Source organism: Lynx canadensis, chromosome B2, assembly GCF_007474595.2.
Source record: "Lynx canadensis isolate LIC74 chromosome B2, mLynCan4.pri.v2, whole genome shotgun sequence".
Lineage (NCBI taxonomy): Eukaryota > Metazoa > Chordata > Mammalia > Carnivora > Felidae > Lynx > Lynx canadensis.
In genome coordinates, this window is record NC_044307.1 from 118,069,419 (window position 1) to 118,091,348 (window position 21,930).

Here is a 21,930-nt window from a genome sequence, read left to right on the forward strand (position 1 = left end):
GCAGAAGTCGAATTATAGCTTCCAGGGGATCACCCTTGGTTTGACTTTATCGTGACGGACAATAAATATGGAAATGGTAGGCTTAGAAGACCTGGCTTCATATATTTTGTAATAATGAACTTGAGAACTTTAAATGAATAACCACATTCCCTGTGCCCTAGCTTTCTCATTTGAAAACTGGATAATATTAAAATATTGAATAGACAGGACTATTTTCCTCCCTTAAATTATTTATACGATAAATACGAATTTTTATATAATCATTTGTTCAAAAGCTGGTCCTTCCTGTAAACCAGGCTGCTTTTTATATAGAGGAGAACTCTCTTCAGAGAATGATGCTTCAGTGTGCCTCTTTACTATGTGCTTATCCTGCCCCTTTTCCCAAGGCTTCCCGAACCCACTCTAGGCCCACCTCTGCTGCCCTATGAAACAGTTACGCAAGCACTCATCCAGGAGGCCAGTCCACCCCACCTCTCAATTCTAATTTGCTTTTGCTCTAATCCTATCTCTGGGACCTTGAACCTGTCTGTGGCCTTTTAGACTTTGTTTGTACTTGGTCACTCAGGTTTTTGAACCTCTAATCACCCTAACTGGCTGTCAGTTGGCTTTTCCCTCTAGTGCTTGATGTTCTGGCCTATCTCAAATAGAAATTCCTGCCCCCTAATAATTGGCTTCCTGGAATCCAGTGGCTACTTGACGAGTATTTCAGCCAAGCCCATCCGAGTTCATCTTCAGTGGTGAGATTTGGACAGTCTGTCACTGGAAAAATACCCAGATTTTAGTTGGGTTAGGTTAAATTAAGTGCAATGTGCCAACATATCTATCTGTTAAGCTTAACAAAAATATCGCAGTGAGGTTCAGTGAATTCTGAAAAGGAGATACGGTTTTTAGTTTTAGTTCTGTATGTCCTTGAACTAGTCAGTCAATCTCTTCAGGCCAGTTTCCTCTTTGGTAAAATAAGGAATTAAATGAATGCTAAGGACTTTATCTGCTCTAACATTCTCCAAATGTTCATCTGGATTAGATATGATGGGAATTGAGTGCTGAAATTTTTCAGAAAGAAAAACCGTTCCAGACGCTCATAATGTCAGCCTCATAGTAGCTATATGAGCTTTGTCAAGTTATTTAAATTTCCTAACTTTCAGAATCTTTATGTATAAAATGAGGAAATAGAATCTATGTCACAAGGTGGTTATAAGGATTGAAAAATATAACATATGGAAAACATTTAACAAATTGTATTTTTTCTGGCTTTGTGATATATTATGTAAATTGCCTTTTTAAAATTGCTTTATTCTCATATTTTGCTTGTACATTTTGGTCCCTTCTTCTCACTTGCTTTTTTTTTTGATGTCAGGTGGATGATGAAATTTATAATTTTTGTTCAGTTAGGTTTTGAACTTTCAATCCCTAAGAAATTTAAATTGCCTGAAGGTTTTCTAAGCAATAGATCTTAGGAATTAGCCTATTACTTTTATTAAGGTAATCAGGTAATTAAGCCACTTAGTGGGTATTACAATCTGGTTTATTTTATTTGACTTTTAGGCTCATCTAATTATGTGGGTAATTTCTATGTATCCAGTTCACTTCATGTACTGTAGACAGTATGAAACCCCACTTCTAAAAAAAAAATGAAAAAAAATTTCTACTTCATAACCATTTTTATCTGAAGAGATTCAGATAGTCAGTTGATTGTGTTAATTTAGGATTTCTGAATCACTTGCTCCCAATATTAATATCTGAGTTGCTTCAGAGGTCTGATTGAGAAATTGATTTTTCACAAAATTAAGATATTAAAAAGAACTTTGAATAAAGCATGAAATTTGCTCTTTCACATCATGCTTTGCCTACTTTACATTATTTTTTTTTTTAATTTTTTTTTTTAACGTTTATTTATTTTTGAGACAGAGAGAGAGAGCATGAACGGGGGAGGGTCAGAGAAAGAGGGAGACACAGAATCTGAAACAGGCTCCAGGCTCTGAGCTGTCAGCACAGAGCCCGACGCGGGGCTCAAACTCACGGACCACGAGATCATGACCTGAGCCGAAGTCGGCCGCTTAACCGACTGAGCCCCCCTACTTTACCTTATTGAAGCTACTTTTTTGTAGTGGGTGTAGGCATGTAGATTTCCTAATAAACAAGGTGCTATCCTAAGACAAGAAGCTCAGGTTAGTTCAGCCAGTACAATCAACTACTACATAGAAGTCAGTTTCTTATCATGTAAACAGGTTTTTATATGCTTCGGTTTATTACCATTTTGAAAGTATGTTTCTCTGTAAAAGCCTCATGATTGCTGGCCAAATTATATCACTCTTCTGCTTAAAAACTTTTAGCAGTTTCCTGTCTTTCGTGGCAAAGTCAATCCCCTTAAGTTTACCCCAGAAGTTTTTGGTGGTCTGGCCCCTACTTCCCTCTGGCTGTGTCTCGTTTCACTCCTCAGTGCCATCTTGTTTCCTTTCCAGCCCAACTGTCTAGTTGAAGGCTTCAAACCTTCGTTCCTTTATACTGTTTCCCTTGCCCCTTTTCAGGGAGGCTAAACAGCCTTTATATAAAACAGAGCACAAAAACTTTTTCCATTCAGGTGCAGTAGGGGAAAGAATAGAAAGCTTACTCTCTGATGAACACTTTATCTGTATCCTTGTATTTAATCCTTTCATTTAATCCTTTTGAGGTAGTTCCTATCATTGTTGTCAGTTTACAGATGGGAAAACAGAGGCCCAGAATGGTTAAATCATTTGCTCAAGGTCAAGATAATTGGCAGAACTAGGTCTAAAGCCAGGCTTTTCTGATACTGGAATCGATTCTCTTACCACTAGTATACTATAGTCTAAAGAGAGAAAATGTTTTCATATCAAAAGAGATACAGAGAAAATGTTATAGCGATTTAGAAGAGGTATCATTTTAGCTGGAGGGATCAGGAAGGCTTCGGGGAAGTAGTTGTCATATGAGCTTCAAGTACCCGAAAATAGGTCGGCATCTATATGAAGATTTTGTGGGTCAGGGACAGCAGGCAAGAAAGAGAAGGGCATCGAAAAGAAGGACTAGCATAAGAAAGTATAGTGTTAGGGGAGAACAGCAAGTGTCCAGGGGCCTCCTTGAAAATATTATCGTCATTAACAAGACATTTTTGTTTAAGCAAGCTTTGGAAACTGCACCATTGCCTAATTATTCTATAAAATGGCAAATTAGTATTTGTAGACTAATATCTCAGGGCCAGCCATAAGAACAGGCAGGCAATGAGCGGTAGCGGGAAGGTGCATGCTGGGGCTCCCTGTCCCTAAGCAATCTCTCTCTCTGAACTTGTAATGATGTCTGAAACTTATCCACAGAGGATTATTCCTCTGGGTCATAAGGATTTAGCCATTTGGAATCCCTCAGTAAAATGCAGATATACTCCTGAGAGCGATAGCATCTTATCTAGTAAGAATAGTTGCCACTTAACTGAGAGCAAGACCCTGCGGCAGCAGGGCAGAAACCCAACTGGAAACACCGTGCTCATAGTGCACAGTTTTGCTTGTTGTGATTAATGTTCAGAAAACTTTAGTTACCAAATATCTTTGCACTTAAAACAGATTGGTAAATAGAACTCATATTTCGACATTGAAAGTAATAAAACAAAACAAAAATACTAACCTCAGCAGTGCCTTTTAAGGATCTGTTCTTAAAGATAGGCAAAAAGCAAAGGATCCTTTGCCTCTACAAGCAAAAATAAAGAGAATTGAATCAATTAAAGGTAGTTCAAGCCAGGCCAAACAAACCTTTGCAATCCCTTGTATCTTTCAGGCATAATTGTTTTCTGATTGACTTAGATGTTTCCACTAGTAGAACAAATTACAGTGTCAGCTGATGTGTTTGATGTGCTTATTTAATAAATTTCTTTTGTAGAGTTTATAATTTTGATGTTCTTGATTTGGAATGGAGTCACTCAATAGATTTTTATGCTGCTTTTTAGATGTCTAGGTTAAAAGAACTCATAACTTTGAAAAAAGAAATAAAAGTGATTATTTCAAGTTTCCATGGCTCCAAAACCATTCATGAAAGCATTACCCATTTCTGAGTGTTTTATTGGGGGGAAAAATGTTAGGGAATGTGTCAGTCTTTCTGGAATGCTATTTGTGGAACTCCAGTAATGTTAACAGCACCTAACAACCTATGTTGTCCAGCATTTTCAGCAGTACTAATATTGTGAAAGACAGTAAATCCAAGTTGAGAAGCCAGAAAAAAAAAAAAAAAAATTGATCCCTGTGTTTTTTTTGCATATGACAGGATACTTTGAAAACACTTTGCGGTTAATTTTTGAGATAAAGTAACTTGGTTAGGGTAATGTTCTTTACTTTTTCAAGGTTATAGGATGCCTTTGAGACTATGATGAAACTGAAGAACCCTATTCCCAGAAAAATATGTATGTGTCCATGACATCATTCTGTATGAATTTCATGGGATTCTTCAATCCCCTAAAGTCCAACTATAGATACCTGACTTACAGGAGTTAATTGTGTCCCTAAGTGTCATGACATCTTTCATTTGTACTTTGGCTATAGGTCAGTTGCTGGCAATAAACATTATAAGGAAAAGACAACTAGGATTAATTGTTGTATTGTGGGGATATTACCTTTTAACTTTGAAAGTATTTGAGCTTAAAGCTTCCAAGTGTCATAACTCTGGATTTTTATTCAAAGATTCCACTCGGTGGTGTTCTCTTTCTCATTGTTGGAAATGCAGGGTGGCTTACAGTGTAGCAGTAATTTGGAAACTTACACCACAGGAGATTCTCCATGTGATGAAAATGGTGCTATTTTTCACATTTTGTATCTTTCAAATAAGTATCAATTAATATTGGCATCTAATAAAAGTAAAATTACCTACCTGGACTGAATTAAAAAGGTGATGCCTAATGCCTTTTTAAACTTTGATTCAGAATTGATTTTCTGTGTTCTTCTTTACTATCATTAATTAGTAATCATTATGGCTTGTTTTTTCTGTTCTTGCCCAGTAGATGGTACTGTCAGCTTTATTTTGAAATATTCTGTTTTCAGAGTGGATCATTTAAAAATTTATTTTCCCCCCCAAAAGTAAAGTTATATTTAGCTCCTTTCCTCCCACTTAACTTTTTGCCACTTCCTAGCCTGACATTTTTAGGCGAACACACTCAGTATAGTATACACATGTTACCTGGGAACTTGTATCTGAAATATGTAATAGAAGAAACCATTTTCACTTTCCTCAACTATTTCAACTTCTTCAGTCTAAAAAGCTTTTAATTATTGTACACTGTGTGCATACAGTTACTTAAGGTGCTGTTTTTATCTGGTGGAAAGAATAATTAGTAATTTTTGTTTCAGCTTTTTCTGACTTGTACTCTGAATCTAGTTTGGTTAAGTGAATGATTCTGTTGGCATGTTGACTAAATAGATGTTTTAGATTGCAAAATGGAAGGTCTTAAGCCTAACTGCTACATATTTGCATACTCATAGATTTCTGTGAAAGCTCTAAAAACGTTAAGCGAAAAGTCGTATAATCCTTTTGAATTGTGAACTTTCCAGTTCTTCATCAACTGTCAAAATTAGTGGATCCCTAATATCATTCTATTTTATGGGAAAACAGAGGAATATGGAAAACTTTGAACTTCATCAATAGGAGAGTACACCTAGTTGTTTCAAAGAGGATGGAGGGGTCCCTGCACATAGATAGTGGGTAAGCCTTCAACATGCACACACAGTACAGCCAGGCTGTTCGAGAAACATACTAGGTTTGCAGCTTGCCATGAGGTGAGAGGAAATTTTCAACATTTGGGGTCAAAATGTCCATGAAGTCAAAACGCCTGTACTTTTTGGCGATAGAATTGATCTGTAGCTAGCAGATTTGTTCAGATCTCGTAGACGTTACCAGTTGTTTGGAGGATTAGAGGTGAATGGGGTGGAGAAGTCCAAAGAGCAGTGAGAGAAAGAAGTGGAGAGTTGGGGGTCACATGGCTCACACTTCAGCCTTCCTCACCTACCTCCGGGAATATAAGGATATAGGCGTGCAGGTCATTATTTCCGGAATAGAGATTTCCTTCTCTTGGACTTAGGTGAGCTCGGGTGAGATAAGTTGATTCCTGGGAAGATAGTAATTCTCCTTTTAGTAATTTTGGTTACTAAGGAAGTAGTAATATGAAGTAGGAAACAGAAGTCTTAGCAACAACTGGTGTTCAGAATGATAGGCCACATTAAGTGAGCTGGCATCTCTATAGCACAGTGCAGGGCTGGTTGTGTGGTACCTTAAGAAGTACCTTGCTGTTTTCTGTTTTTACTTCCCCGAATCCCCAAATCTGTAAAATGCAGAGGGCTTACTGCTGGTAGAGGGCTTACCTAGATACAGTTGCTCAAATGAACGTTTAAAGTATAACTAATTTGCTTAAAGACTTTCTGTGTCCACCAATGACTACTGTCCTGAGCACCTTTGTAAGTTTTGCCTCTTTCTACCATATTGTCGCTAGTTTCGGGTAAACGAGTTTGGAGCCCTGGAAGTTATCACAGATGAGAGCGAGATGGAAAATGTCAAAAAAGCAACAGCTACCACAACTTGGATGGTACCAACTGCTCAGGAAGGTAAGACTGGGTCGTCTGCATTGCCATTTTCTTTCCTTTGAGAGTTTTAAAATAAGAATTACCTAGGTTTTACAATAGGCTGGAACTTTGAAGATCCTGGGTGATTTTCATGTCACGTGTTCTTAGGTGAATTTCTATAACAAAACTCATATGGAACCAACTTTTATATTTTAAAATAACTATAAACTGTCTTCTTTCCTAATGCCAGATCTGTAATAGCACAAGGTTAATTGGAAATTATTACCAAGTAAATCCAGTGTTGCAATAGCCTACCCAGGTGATTTAGCCAAAAGCCTGCCACTTTTTCTCATCTACTCCGATGGTTGTAACTAACACCTATATGCTGATGACTCCCAAATCTATATCTCCAGCCCCGACCTCTCCCCCGAGCTCCAGGCCCGTATTTCCACCTGCCTACTGGACATCTCCACCTGGATGTCCCACAGGTACCTCAAACTCCACATGTCTGAAATGCGATTCATTTTCTATTTCTTTCTCCCCTTCCCCCAAACCTGCTCTTTCTTCTGTAACCCATATTTCAGTTGATGGTAGCACCATCCCCCCAGTGGACAAGCAAGAAATCTAGGAGTCATCCTGAATTCGTTCTCCCCCAGCCCCATGGCCTGTTGCTCCATCCTGTTGGTTTTTATTTCCTAAATATGTCTCAGATCTGGCTTCTTCTACTAATGACCACTGCCACTGCCTTAATGTAGGCCCTTAGCAGCTCTCACCTGGACTATTGCAGACTCCTCCTAGAGAATCACTCTGCTTCTAATTTCACCTAATTTATCCCGCACCTTCAAGTCAGAGGAACTTTTGTAGATTGCTTTTCTGACACTTCACTGACTTCGTACTGTCTCTTTAGCTGAGCCTACAAGGATCTGGGTGGCACGCGCCCACCTGCTTGCCTTGTCTCTTCGCTCTCTGTTCTGTTCTCTGTACACCGTGTTCTGGCAGTGCCAGCAGCACTGGGTTCCATGGAATTCTCTCAATGCATCATGTGGTTTCACACTCCCTTGCCTTTGCTCTTGCTGCTGCTTCTGGCTCAGATGCCGTTTCCCTCTTTGTCCAGTTGGTTAATTTCTGTTGGCCTTCCAGACCCAGTTGAGGCTTTATATCAGAAAATCCTTCCCTGACCTCACCCCAGGCCGAGTGAATGACTTCTTCCTCTGTACTACTCCTGGAACTTGTTCATGCTTTGATTACTGCATGTATCACATTTTATTATAAGTATTGGTTTTCTTGTCTGTCTTCTCCTCTAGACTGTGAGCTCTCTGGGGCAAGGTCTATACTATCATTATCAGTGTCTAGCGTAAATTGGCACCTAATGTTTGCTGAATGCATGAGGAGCCTAACAATTCAGGGGAAAGGAAGTGTGAGTTCCTAAATGATTTGGGATAATTACAATTTAGGAGATCTGCTACCTTCAAAGTAAACTAGGTGTCGATTTAACGAATTTAGTAGAAAAAACCCACTCCTCAGAAGGTTGTAAACATGAAATAACATACATAAGCCTTTTTTGTCAGATACATCCATAAAATAGGATTCTGCAGATTACTAACAGTTTCATCTTCAAGTATAGTGAAGTATAGTATACTGTACTTCAAGTGTAGTCAAGTATAATGAAATTTTCTTTATTTTACTTTGAACTCTGTAGAAAAAGCCTTAGACAAACTTTTATCTTTCCTGCAGAGTATTTTTTGTTGTGTAAATGATTTGAGTGGTTCCTGCCAAGCCCATCCTCTTCTCCCTCCCAAGCACAGTAGGTTGGTCATTCATTCATTCAGCAAATATTATCTTTTATTGTGTTGCTAACAAAATTATTAGAAGGAAAAGTTTGACTGTGTTTTGGAATGTTTTCTGTCATGGTTCTAATTGTTTTTTCTGTGTGTGCTTTTTTTGTTTTTGTTCTTTTCCCCTTTTCATCTTCTAGTCTTTTCAGAGAAGACTGGGATGCCTTTCAGGTTGAAGGATCCAGTGAAAGTAGAAGGGCTTCAATTCTGTGAGAACTGTTGTCAGTATGGCAATGTAGATGAGTGTCTTTCTGGAGGAAACTATTGCAGCCAGAATTGTGCCCGGCATATCAAAGACAAGTAGGTTTTTGCCCTGTTCCATCTATAAAATGGGTTTTATTTATTTTATTTATTTATTTTTAATTTTTTTTTTTTAATGTTTATGTTTGAGAGAGAAGGAGACAGAGTGTGAGCAGGGGAAGGACAGAGAGGGAGACAGAACCTGAAGCAGGCTCCAGGCTCTGAGCTGTCAGCACAGAGCCCGATGCGGGGCTCGAACTCACAGTCTGTGAGATCATGACCTGAGCTGAATTCGGACGCTTAACCGACTGAGCCACCCAGGTGCCCCTATAAAATGGGTTTTAGAGTCCAAGGTGCTAAGGAATACAGAGGCTCCCTGACATCTGTCACACCTTCATGCCCCTTTTTTCCCCCAGAGACTTTTCCTTTAGAGATCTGTGGACCCTGATCCCATTACTGGACCTCCTGACTTCAGTCATGTCTGATCTTAGTTGTACCGCTTAAGTCCTACCTACAAGTACAACCTCTGCCTCTTTCTTTAGCCTTTTGATTCCAGTGAGTGCCCCCTAGCAAGAGAATATTTAAATTTCTCTGGGCTACGTACATTTTGATGGCGCTGATGTTTATGGAAACAGAGTTTTGTTTTTATGTTGGGGGGATTCTTCAGTAACTCAGCTAAAACTCCACAGGTTGGGAACCAGCTGACTGAAGATGGCCATAGAGAGTGGCTTAATGAGTCACAATACTGTAGATTTCTGTAGACTGAAGATTACGAGACAGGGACGTCTGCTGTGGCTGGTGGTGCTATGTGACTCGGCCATCTGGGGACTGTCTGACAAAGTTCAGCTTATCACCGAGGTGTATTTCTTCATATAATTGTATAACACAAATAAGTGACTTGACACTTACATTTTAGTGGGATTTCCCAGATATTTTAACCAGGGTAGGCCTGGGAATTGTCTGTTTTTGCTGGCCAACTTTTATTTTACAAAGTTATACTTGGCCTTTTTTAGTTGCACTTGTCATTGTTAATAATTGCTGGATCTTTGCGTTAAAATTGCCCCGAATACTAAAATATCTCTAAGTAATTGATTCTTTTATTAGTATGGATGGCAGATGTGAAAGACCAATCATTTTAAACTTGTTAGAACCCGTTTCACATATAGTACTGATCCCCTTTTGAAATTAATATATAAGCTAGTTTCCATTTTCTGCTTTGAAGAGTCATATATGATAATGGTTTTAGGTGTTCCTTAGCTATGATATCCTAATGCCTACACTCTTCTCCTGGTGGTTAAATGTTTTTCCTTCTCCTGGTGGTTAAATGACTTTTTTTTTTTAAGTTGCATGATAGTCACCGTGTAGATGTTTGACAGGTATTGTTTTCCTGTCATTATTTTGGGTTTATAAATACAACAGAGATCAGAAGGAAGAAAGGGATGTAGGAGAGGACAATGAGGAAGAAGATCCTAAGTGTAGTCGGAAGAAGAAACCAAAATTATCTCTGAAAGCTGACTCCAAGGAGGATGGAGAAGATCGGGATGATGAAATGGTTAGTATCTCTGATGCAACTACCAAAGAACTCAGGGTACTTTTTGTTGTTGTTGTTGTTGATTTATTTCTGAGAGAGAGAGAGAGAGAGGGCAAGCTAGGGAGGGGCAGAGAGAAGGAGAGAGAGAATCTGAAGCAGGCTCTGAGCTGTCAGTGCAGAGCCCGATGCGGGATTCAAACTCATGAACCGTGAGATCATGACCTGAGCCAAAGTTGGACGCTTAACTGACTGAGCCACCAGGTGCTCCGATACAGGGGCACTTCTTAAGAGAGTAACACCATGGTCAAAGGTGCTGGCTCTGCAGCCAGTTATCTGACTTCCAGGGCTGGTTCCATGACTCTCTGTGTTACCATCAACAAATTACCTGTCTACCCTCTTTGGTATGTCCCTGCATTTCAAAATGAGAATAATAAATAATAATACTCCTCCCTTAGGGTGAGGAAGTGCTGAAATTTATTACTGGAGAGAAAAGGCAACAGCAAAACCTTCAGTTGTACAAATGAATCTTTAATTCCTCTTGATGGCAAAAAATGTCAATCTCATTTTGGTAAATTGCAGACAGATCTCATAAAACTATGTGAGTAGGTAGAAAATGGCATATAAATGTCAGGTATATTTAGGGGAAACTAATTCCAAATGTGCTAATTAAAACATAAATATTGCTAAAGTACATATTAATGGTCCTATATGAAAAGAGAACTTTGAGGTCTTGAAGCATTTCCCTCCAGATCAATATCGACCAACCAATTATTTTCTAGTCATTCTTCTAGGAGCTGGGAACACAGGGATGAACAGCATTAGGAGAATAGGGTCTCTCCTCGCAGGGACATCACATTCTTTTAAGGGGACATGTAATAAACAGGAGACATGTCAGCCTATGATAAATGCTACGGTGAGAAGTACAGGCGGGCATGAGAATTGATTCACTGCTTCCAGTTGGGTTCTCAGGGAGGCCTCCCAGAGAAGGTGGCATGAACTGTGTGATCTTGATAATAAGAAGGAGCCAGGTTTGTAAAAGTAGGAGTGAGGAGCCCCCTGGGCAATGGAGTGGCTAGGGAAGAGTCCCTAAGGTGAGAGCATGTGTAATATGTTTTGTTGAGGAAATAAAGACAATATGGTTGACCCTTACAGGTGAAGGGAGGGTGGAGTAAGGTGAAGCTGAAGAGGTCCAGCCTATGTAATGCTTTATGATAAACCAGAATAATGGGGTTTCATTCTGTTTTGTGTGGGCTGGGACTGGAAAGTTGAAGGCAAGGGAATATGTTGATAGGGTTTACGTTTCCAAGTGATGGCTCTAGCTTTGATGTGTGACAGTGAGAATGGAATCAAGGAAGGCTGTTAGTTTATTGCAGTAGACTAGCTGAAAGGGCTGTGTAGGGTAGAAGTCACTGATTTCAGGGTAGATGTTAGAGGCAGGGTCATCAGGAAAGAGGAGTCAGGAATAACTCAAGTTTTGGCTTGAACAGTTGACTGGATAACGATGCCATTTATTGAAGATGGGAAGGCAAAACTGGAGTACAGAAGTTAAAGTCCTTTGGAATCAGGAGTTTGAGATGCTCGTTAGGCTTCCAAGTGGAGATCCCAGGTGGGCAGTCGGGTTCGTGAGTGTGGAGTCAGGGACGAGGTCAGGGGATATGACTGTGGATATTTGGCAGACAGATGATGTTTAAAACCCAGGAAGAGGGATTCGATAGAGAAGAGAAAGGGACTGGATTGGAGGAGACGTCAGCAAAGGGACTGAGAAAGATGGGCCAGTGGGGTGTGAGGAAAATCAGAACAAAGTGGTCAAGGAGCTACAAGAAGAAAGTGCTTCAAGAAGGCAGGAACAGTATCTGTGCAGTTCCAGAGTGTAATTCTTGGAAACGTTCTTATTTGGTAATGACCTCAGGCCAAAAGCAACACAGTTCTCATATGACCTATATCCTTACTTTCTTTAAAACTTACAAAGTGAAATTGAAGAAAAGTACAAAAAAGAATAATGCTTTCTGACAGCTCTCTAACTTTTCGTTGGTGCCAATTTCATGAGCTTGTAAAATCATAATTCCCCTTTCTTGCTGTAGGAAAACAAACAAGACGGAAGAATCCTGAGGGGTTCGCAGAGAGCCCGAAGGAAAAGGCGAGGTGATTCGACTGTAATAAAGCAGGGTAAGTTGATGAAAGAAATGGTTTACTTGTGACTTTATGAAATGGAAAATATTTCACAAAGGTAGACATTTTAGTCTTAATTATAATGTACACAAGGGCCATTAAGGTATTGTTTTGGGTCTTTCTTTGATTAAATTTTCCATAAAAATTGGGGTTTGAAGAAGTAGATAAAGAAAAAAATGGAAATGAGTAACTTTTGAATAATGTCAGTGCAAACTTGAAAACATCTTCCTATGTTTTTCTGTTGAGTAGGTTTTTTTCTCCTTCTGTGCGTTTTCTAAAACCTTTGTCCTTATTTCCTAAGATTTTACGTTTTTTTTTTTTGTTTGTTTTGTTTTAAGTTTACTTATTTTGAGAGAGAGCACAAGTAGGGGAGGGCAGAGAAAGAGGGAGAGAGAGAATCCCAAGCAGGATCCACACTACCAGCGTGGAGCCCGATGCAGGACTCAAACTCACAAGCCATGAGATCATGACCTGAGCCAAAATCAAGAGTCAGACGCTTAACTGACTGAACCACCCAGGCGCCCCTAAGATTTTAAGTTTTTAATGTTTGATCTCAAACTTTAAACTCCTGATGTGGAACCTTTTTTGCTTCTGTCATTGTTCCTCGGGCAGCACTTTGTTTTCATGACAAATCCAGTCCTCGGACCCTTTCCTTTTGTACTTGACTGGATGAACTTGAACTCCATGTGCATCATGGCCCTTTGGCCACTTCCATGGAGGCCTCAGCGTCCTCCACCAGGTTTTGTCTTGCCTTGTTGACCCATAGCATCTGCCTGCCAGCGTGTCACGTGAGGTCACGCCACTCTGTGCAGCCCCACTGCCGACCTCTCTGTTCATGCTGTCCCTGCAAATCGGGGCCGTGAACCCAGTGCGCCTTTCACTGCGTGGATGCCTTCCTGTCTTGTTCATCCCTCCATTTCTCAAATAAAGCATGAACTACTCCCACCTGCCTCAGGCACACAGCCTGGCGTTTACATTCTCGGGGGACGTGACCTTCTGTTTTACATCACTGAGATTAGAGGGGGGTAAATTTCTCACTCTGCTCTCTGCCTCACAAATGTTTTAACCTTCTTCTCTTCTACCTTCAGGGCCCTGACTCTTTCTGGAACCTTGTTCCTTTAGTCATTTATTTTTCCCTGTTAGGTATTCAGATATTTTTCTCTTTGAACTCCATCTTAGCCCGTTCACATCTCATCCCCTAAATACCTTTCTCCCAGTTTTGCTACCCATCAAGCTATTATACTCTTCCCTCATTTCTATTATCTGTTAAATTAACCCAGAGTAAAAGTGATACTGGCTGGTTGCATATCTTTATCACTTCTGTATTCTTTTGCTGCTCAAAATCTGGCCCTTGCTAAATTGATATCCCCCCCCCCCCCCCCCCCCCCCCCCCCCCGCCGCCCCCAGATTAGCAGCCATTCCCTACGTACTCAGTGCACTGCCCTCTTCCCAGTCCTCAGCTTCTTGATCTCAGGAAACTTTTTTTTGTTTTCCAAATGTTTATTTATTTTTGAGAGAGCACTTGCAAGCAGGGTAAGGGCAGAGAGAGAGAGAATCAGGGGATCCAAAGCGGGCTCTGTGCTGATAGCAGCGAGCCTGATGTGAGGCTCAACTCAGAAACTGTAAGATCATGATCTGAGCTGAAGTAGGACACCTAACCAACTGAGCTACCCAGGTGCCCCAGGAAACATTTTTTTTTTTTTTAAGTTTATTTATTTTGCGAGAGAGAGAGAGAGAGAGAGCGAGCGAGCGAGCATGTGCTCAAGTTGGGGAGGGGCAGAGAGAGAAGGAGAAAGAGAGAATCCCAACGCAGGGCTCAAACTCACGAACCGCAAGATCATGACCTGAGCTGAAGTCAGACACTTAACTGACTGAGTCACCCAGTCGCCCCTTAGGAGGCATTTTTTGATCATCTCGTTTCATGATACTGTTCTATCTCGGTTTCCTGCTGTGTCTCCTTCTTTTATTCTAGGTTCTTCTGCAGCTACCGTTGTAACTGGTTGTACACCACAGTTTACTTCTTAGTTCTCGCTTCTTTGGGAGGCCTGGGAAGAGGCTGAGAAATACCGGGCGTGGTAGTAGTCGGGGAAGTGAGACTTCACAGGATACCCCTTTGACTTCCTAGATTTGGAAACCCTATCATCTTCGTCTCACTTGCTTTTCAGGCTTGCCTCCTAAGGGAAAGAAAGCCTGGTGCTGGGCATCCTACCTGGAAGAGGAAAAAGCTGTGGCAGTGCCAGCAAAGCTGTTCAAGGAGGTATGGGCGCTTCTAGAAAGCATTGTCTATAAGAGAGAAGACTCTAGAATTCTGATCTGGAATTAGCATTGATGTTTCCAGTATGTGTTTGGGAAATGTGACTTGGGATCATTTCTCAAGCATATGGTTTTCATGAGTGTATTTACACGGAGGAGTAACTCCAAGGGCAACTGACGTGCATGTGTACTCACAGTCCTCCAACACACACGATGGGCCCACATGCAGATGCACATGCTCTTTTGTCTCGACATTTACTGGGATTTCACTCATGACTTTTAAGAGGGATACCTCTACTATTGCTGCAAAGCTAGTAGATAAAGAAAAACCAGCATGAAATTGCGTGTCAACATTATGGCTTTGGGAGAAACAAAAACGAGGGACTGAGGTTTATATAATTTCTCAAGAAAACCCTAAAAGCAAGTTACCGTGTTACATTAACTGTAGTAAAAACATTTTGTCATAAGTGATTTAAAATCAGTTAGAATTATAGACACCAAGTGAAGTTCTGAGTAGGGGCTGCTGCCCCTGGGCTGAAGGGGCGGGGGGGGGGGTGGTCAGCAAACTTATTCTGTGAAAGAGCCAGAAGGTGTGTGTGTTAGGTTTTGTGGGGCATCAGGTCTCAGTTGCAGTGACTCAGTTATGTTGTTGTAATGAAAGCAGCTATAGACGATATATAAATGAAGGGCTATGGCTGTAGTCTACTAAACCTTTACTTACAAAAACAGGTTGAGGTTTGGAGTTGACTGAGAGAGGATAGTTTGCTGAACCCTGATTTAAATTATTTAATTATATTTAATCATGGTACATAATAAATCTGTTGATACCTTGGTATATATGCATTAACATAGGGAGTTTTTGTTTTGTTTTTAAATTTTTTAGTGTTTTATGTGTTTTTAAGAGAGAGCGAGCAAGCCTGGGGGAAGGAGAGGCAGAGAGAAAGGGAGACAGAATCAGAAGCAGGCTCCAGGCTCTGAGCTGTCAGCACAGAGCCCAAAGCAGGGCTTGAACCCACGAACCACAAGATCATGACCTGAACCGAAGTCGGCCGCTTTACCAACTAAGCCACCCGGTTGCCCGGACATGGGGAGTTTTAAAAAAGTGAACAAAGAGTCAATGTTATAATGATTACATCTACATTGAGAATATTATTTAAACATAACTGTAATTACATATGAACTTGTTCTATATAATTATTTTCTGTAATTTTGATTCTTTGTAGACTAGACCTTTTTACATGTAAAAAAAAACAAAAAACAAAAAAAAGCTTAAATGCAGCTAATTACTCCAATCAGTAACACAGTCATGTAATCGACACTATAAAAGTACTGGAAGAATATGCAGTATGTCCCTCAGAGCCCTGCCCTCCAGGTCCCAGGTCTTCCTCTCCTGAAGTGATTATCATTGCTCCCTCTTATATTCCCTTCTTACAAAATTCTGTGTCCAGATCAGCACAGACAGACACAGATCCTGTCCTCCCTGTCGTCAACCAAGGGGTAGCATATGTCACACATACTGTGTGTGTTTTTTTAGACTTTTTTTTTTTTTAACTTAGTTTGGAAATCTCAGTTCGTTATGCCCTTCTTCATTCTTCTATAATAGTGCATCGTATGGCATCTTAGGTCTGTTCCATAACAAGTTAAGCTACTCCCTATTGGTTGGCTTGTGTGTGTGTGTTAGTATAGGACACATATATCACACACACACAACACACACACGTATGTTTTAGTGAATAGCCTTGTACACCTGTCATTTTGCACACATGTGGATATCGCTGTGCACTAATTTCCTAGAATTAGAATTCCTGAGACAAACAGAACGTCCTGTTGTATAGATATTGTGAAATTGCTACGGGTTGTGCCACTTTAATCCCTGCTCGTGATGTACGTATGTGCCTGTTTCTCTAGAGCTTTGCCACCACTGTGTAATCAAACATTGTGATCTTTATGAATCTGATTAGGTAAAATATATTTGAGTGTAATTTTACTTTGTATGACTCTTACGAGTGAGGTTGAAAATCCCCCTTCTTTTGGATTTTTAAGAGTTGTTTATGTATTTGGTTAGTCTTTATCTAAGAACGTTAATAATTCACACTTTAATTAGGCCTTCAGGATAAAATACTAAAACTGCTGTCATTTTGCATTTTAGTATCAATCCTTTCCATATAACAAAAATGGGTTTAAAGTTGGCATGAAATTAGAAGGTGTGGACCCCGAGCATCAGTCTGTGTACTGTGTCCTCACTGTGGCTGAGGTAAGTTTGCTTTGTCTTTATTTTTGCAATAAAATGGTGGTTATGGGATTTTAATAATGGGGACAAGTGCCTTCTGCTGAGTACTTCTTTGCACCAGGCATGATGCTTATTGCTTTGTACGTGACCTCATTGAATCTTTGTAAGATTCATTTATAAGCTTTGCAGGTCCTGTTTTTTCATCCCTGTTTTATTGATAAAGGAACTGAGGTTCAGAGAGGCTAAGTGACATATACAAGGTCACACAGCCTCAAAGTGGTAGAACCAGGATTTGACCCCACGCTATCTGAATCCATAGCTTTGGTCATACTGTGGTTCCTTAATATAAAAAAAACAGACCAATAGGTACTTACAAACTTTTAATTTTTTAATTTTTTGGTTTTTTTGTTTCAAGTTTTATTTAAGTTCCAGTTAATTAACATATAGTGTACTGTTAGTTTCAGGAGTAGAATTTAGTGATTCATCACTTAACACATAACACCCAGTTCTCATCCCAACCAGTGCCCTCCTTAATGCCCATCACCCATTTATCCCATCCCTCCACCCTCCTCTCCTCCAGCAACCCTCAGTTTGTTCTCTACAGTTTGCCCCTCTCTCTTTTTTCCCCCTCTATGTTCATCTGTTTTGTTTCTTAAATTCCACATATGAGTGAAATCATATGGTATTTGTCTTTCTCTGACTGACTTCCTTCGCTTAGCATAATACTCTAGCTCATATACTTTTTTTAGTATTTTGAGGTATCTCTGTGAAATTTTTCAGGAAAAATTGTCCAAGTCTATTTATATATAGCTTAGTCTAGTATATTCCTGAGAGCACTTCTTAGAATTTGTTTTTTTCTTCCTGTGCTAGCGTCCGACTTCCTTCCTCCCTTGAGCCAGGGGTATGTTTCACTTGAAAATTCCCCCCAAAAGAGTAAGGTGGTCTTGTGTGTTAGTTTCAGTTATCATAGTATTCCTATAGTAGCTTAGGGAATTTGTAAGAAGCGTGGCTCCTGTGGAACACAGTGACATCTCCTACATGGACCATGACAGTTACAGTAAATAATGATACATAGTTTCGTAGAGAGTACCATAGGACAATACCGTGCTTAGTATTTTTGCTAGTTCCCCACAAATAGTTGAGACAGCATTGTTCAGTAAATGTAGAAGCAAATTCAGTAAGTGTGGACTGCTTTTGAGAAGTTTAGTTGTAAAAAAGAAGGGGATCTTTTTAAGGGGTGTGTGTGTGTTTCAACTCTTGATTTTGAAGATCTGTTTTAGTTTGTCCGGTTTTTTATTATAACAGTAATGTTTGCTCATCATGAAAACTTCAACTAGTGTAAGAATATATATAAATATATAAATATATGTATTTATTATAAAAAGTAAAAGTTCTCTATCACACCACCTTCTTTTCCTTATTCCATATCCCAGAGATAATGACTCTTACGTGTTTCCTGCGTTCCCTCCAAATGTTTTCTCTGCTTGTAAAAATATGTACATTTTTCTCTTTTTTACATATAAATTGCACAATAATTCTGAAGCTTGCTTTTATGACGGTGTATCATATATTTTACATGCATAGTGTTTTCCACCATCGAGTAGTATTGCATTTTACTTATTTTCTGTTATTCATTTAATTTCTCTCAGATGGATGAACAATTGAGTGGTCTTTACTTTCTCATTGTTCTCATTATTACAAACAGTGCCTTGTGAGCATGATTAAAATGGAAATTTTTGATGCACACAGCTACTTGTTGTTCCAAAAAGTTTATCAGTTGTTACAAAAAAAGTTTAACAGTTGTATGAGAATTTGTTTGCCTAAGCCTGAGAGATAGTCTCTATTTACTTTTCTTTGTCTTCCTCCCCCCCCCCCCCCCTTTTTTTTTTTTTTTTTTGCAATGGGAAGAGATTGGAGAGTGAATTCTGAAAAAAAAGCAACTAGGGAGCAGAAGATTGGAAGGTTCAGAGAGAGCAGATCATTGATAAGGAGGGGATATGGGAAGATGAAATCCAGAGTACATAAGGAGGCCCACCCATTAGCCAGGAGCAGGACTCTCCTGTTGGGTTCTAACAGGGTGGGGGGTGGGGAGGATGTGCACATGCACGGGCAGGTCTGCTAGTTTGGAGACAGATGTGTGAGGGAGCTTCTTTGTCACGGAAGGTCACGTGAAGGTGTAGCTGAAGGAGGGTGAAAGGGCTGTTGTGAAGGATGGGAGTAGAACTGGACAGGGCCATCTAGAAGGATTGCTACACAGCAGGGATGGAACAGGGAGTGTCTGCCGTCCAGGTGCATGTGATTCTCATTTGTGGTAGTTGTAAGCCATGAATCGCAAATCCTGACCGTTGCTTCAAGGATTAGGTTCTCGGGAGCTTCTGGTCACATTTCCATCAGCCGAACAATATGTAACCTTGTTCATATGTATTTATGTTTAGTGACATCTTCTTTAGTATCTGTTGTTGGTTTATTAACATGGGGCTCAGCCAACAGCACCATAACTCAACGCCTGATGAAGCTGCCCTAACACACATCTTCTCCTTAAGGCGCGTCATCGCCTTCTTGCACTTAGGAGCACCAGGCAGCGCTTCGGCACTGTGCTCGGGGGCCGTTCCAAATAGCAGAATCACCCACAGGAAGCACAAATGTGAAAAATGTAGCAGTAAGTAGATTGTGCACTGGGTGTTCGGCGTACAGAATGAGATGTAAGACAAGAAGGCAGAGAGAACATTGCCTTCTTCGACCTGAGCCGGGAACTCGCATGATAGGCGGCTCACAGTTTTCGCCGCTCTGTGCGTGCATCTGTTCCCAGACACTGTGGGTACAGATGTTATCACGTAGGTGAAATCGCAGCTAGGAAGTCACGAATAATAAGGGTTAAGTGTATGTCTTCTCCCCCTCCCCGCCCCCCAGCAACATTCCCTAGACCAGGTATAGGTGCAGACTAGGTGGGTACTTGGGATAATGGAATTTTGTCAGGCATGTATTTTGGGAAGGAGGGAAGGACCTCGGGGCAACAATTTAAAGATGTTGGCAAGAAAATGTTTTCCGTGATTGCTAAGGACGGAAGGCCCACGGTGACGGGGGGATGCTAGGGGAAAAGTAGAAGAATCAGCGTGAGATGCTGGACTTCTCATTGAGGTTGAGGAGGAAGTGTATAGGGAGTAGCTGGGTTAGCCAGCTGAACAGGAGGATGTCTTCACAGGGCTGGATGCTTCCATAGTTGAGAGGCAGTGTAGTTTCTCCTGGGACAAGATTCATGAGAGTGTTTGAAGTGGAGAGGAAATGCAGGGAGCAGAGGAGCCAAGGTAGAGGATGAGTCATCCGTGTGTATGGCAGAACCACTCAGGATGGAGACGAAGAGAGTAAGCCAGAGCTTCGTGTCTGATGAGTGAGAAGGGATGTTGGGGAGGACAGCATGTGGGCTGATAAGGACGAGGTGGTGCAGCCACATTTCAAGGTACTCAGAGGAGCAGGGACCCCGGAGTGTGGTGCGGCCTGAGGCAGTAACCCCGCCTGGGTCTCAGAGGGAAGGAGGGGGAGAAGGAGCAGTCTCCACCTGAGGGAAGCCTTGACAGGGATGTGTGACATACGCTTTTGAACAAGGAGGCTGAGGATGTAGGAGGTTGTGTACCAAACCAGAGGGTTCCAGAGAGCACAGGACACAGTGGAGAGATTGTGGGGCCAGGAGGGAGAGGTTGACTTGGGAGGTGAAGCTCAGAGCAGTCGAACCCAGAGGGACTAGAGGGTTAAGGCACTCAGGAGGCTTGTTTCTTGGGCATTGACCAGAGTAGGTTGGCGTAGCTCTGGGGCTGAAGAGAGGAGCGGCCGCCGAGCTCCTTCTGGACGCGGGGTGGACATGGGGCGGGGGCCGTCACTTACTGTTTACGAGAGATTGTACCTGCCTGGAACCCCACCTTGGCTGTGCAGAGGGACTCTAGTCTCCCTGGAGAGGAGTCCGCTCACTCGTAAATCTTATATATGTAACGTATCAAGACATTCCAATTGAAAAAATACTAACATATGAGATAAACTATAAAAAGCCCATCATTTCCCTTTGACCTCTCCCTTTTCACTCCCACTTCTCAGAATAAATCATTGTTAATATTTTGGCATATATTCCCAGACGTTTTACTACTGTGAATTTACATTTATAGGCGTACGTGTAAGTACATACATAAATGTGCATGTATAAATACATATACTTACACGTATATGTATGTGCACACGTAATGGCACGTGTACACATACACATAAAAATCTACATAGATTCACACATAAGTAATTTTTCTCATAAACTGACTCATCCTGTGCAGTTTGTTTTACCACTTGAGTTTTTGTAAAGTTTACTATTTTGAGAGAGAGAGAGAATGCGTGTGCATATGTGTGCCCACATGCACATGCAAGCGGGAGAGGAGGAGAGAGAGCAGCAGAGAATCCCAAGCAGGATCCACCTGACAGCGCAGAGCCTGACTTGGGGCTTGAACTCACAAACCTGTGAGATTGTGACCTGAGTTAAAACCAAGAGTGCGATGCTTAACTGGCTGAACCACCCATGTGCCTCGCCACTTGAATTTTAACAGTATGTTTCAGAGAACTTGCCATGGCAGGAAATAGACGGCTGCCTTATTATCTGGGGGTTGTTAATTGCCCTGGTTCTGTGCTCTAGTCTCAAGCTTCTTCTTCCGGCTTCTACAGGGCCAGGTGCTCCTGGCGTGTTGAGACGTCTGGTGCGTTGTGTGGTTCCACTTGAACACATCTGCTGTGCTAGTAGGAAGTAGATTGAGAGGCTGAACTTCTCATAAGAGCCCAAGGCAGAGTGTGACCCAGCTGAAGTCTCAAAAACCCATGTGACCTTTTTAAGTCAGAACTTCCTCAAGAGGGACCCTTTAGGCAGATGTATGGCCTCAGCATTCAGCCCACATTCCGTGAAGTGGGTTCTTACTGGCATTCCAGGGGACCTGTGAATTGAGGAAGGCTTTTCTTTCTTTCTCCCAACCCAGCTACTGGTGGAGAGGAGAATCTGTTGATATCCCTCCGTGTACCGCCTTGGTCTGGCTGCATATCCCTGTCTGCAGAGCTTTATACAGGATAGGAGCCAGCATTCACACGGTGTATGGCAGGGCG

General features: G+C 41.1%; 1 protein-coding gene across 1 annotated transcript in view; it reads left to right on the forward strand.

Annotated features, from left to right (window-relative positions):
- L3MBTL3 (L3MBTL histone methyl-lysine binding protein 3) overlaps window positions 1–21,930 on the forward strand; it is a 125,021-nt gene that overhangs the window by 22,634 nt on the left and 80,457 nt on the right. Inside the window, 7 exon segments of the mRNA XM_030316321.1 lie at window positions 6,479–6,590; window positions 6,962–7,036; window positions 8,524–8,683; window positions 10,043–10,175; window positions 12,236–12,320; window positions 14,489–14,580; window positions 16,726–16,830. Coding sequence (XP_030172181.1) covers window positions 6,479–6,590; window positions 6,962–7,036; window positions 8,524–8,683; window positions 10,043–10,175; window positions 12,236–12,320; window positions 14,489–14,580; window positions 16,726–16,830 — 762 coding nt within the window.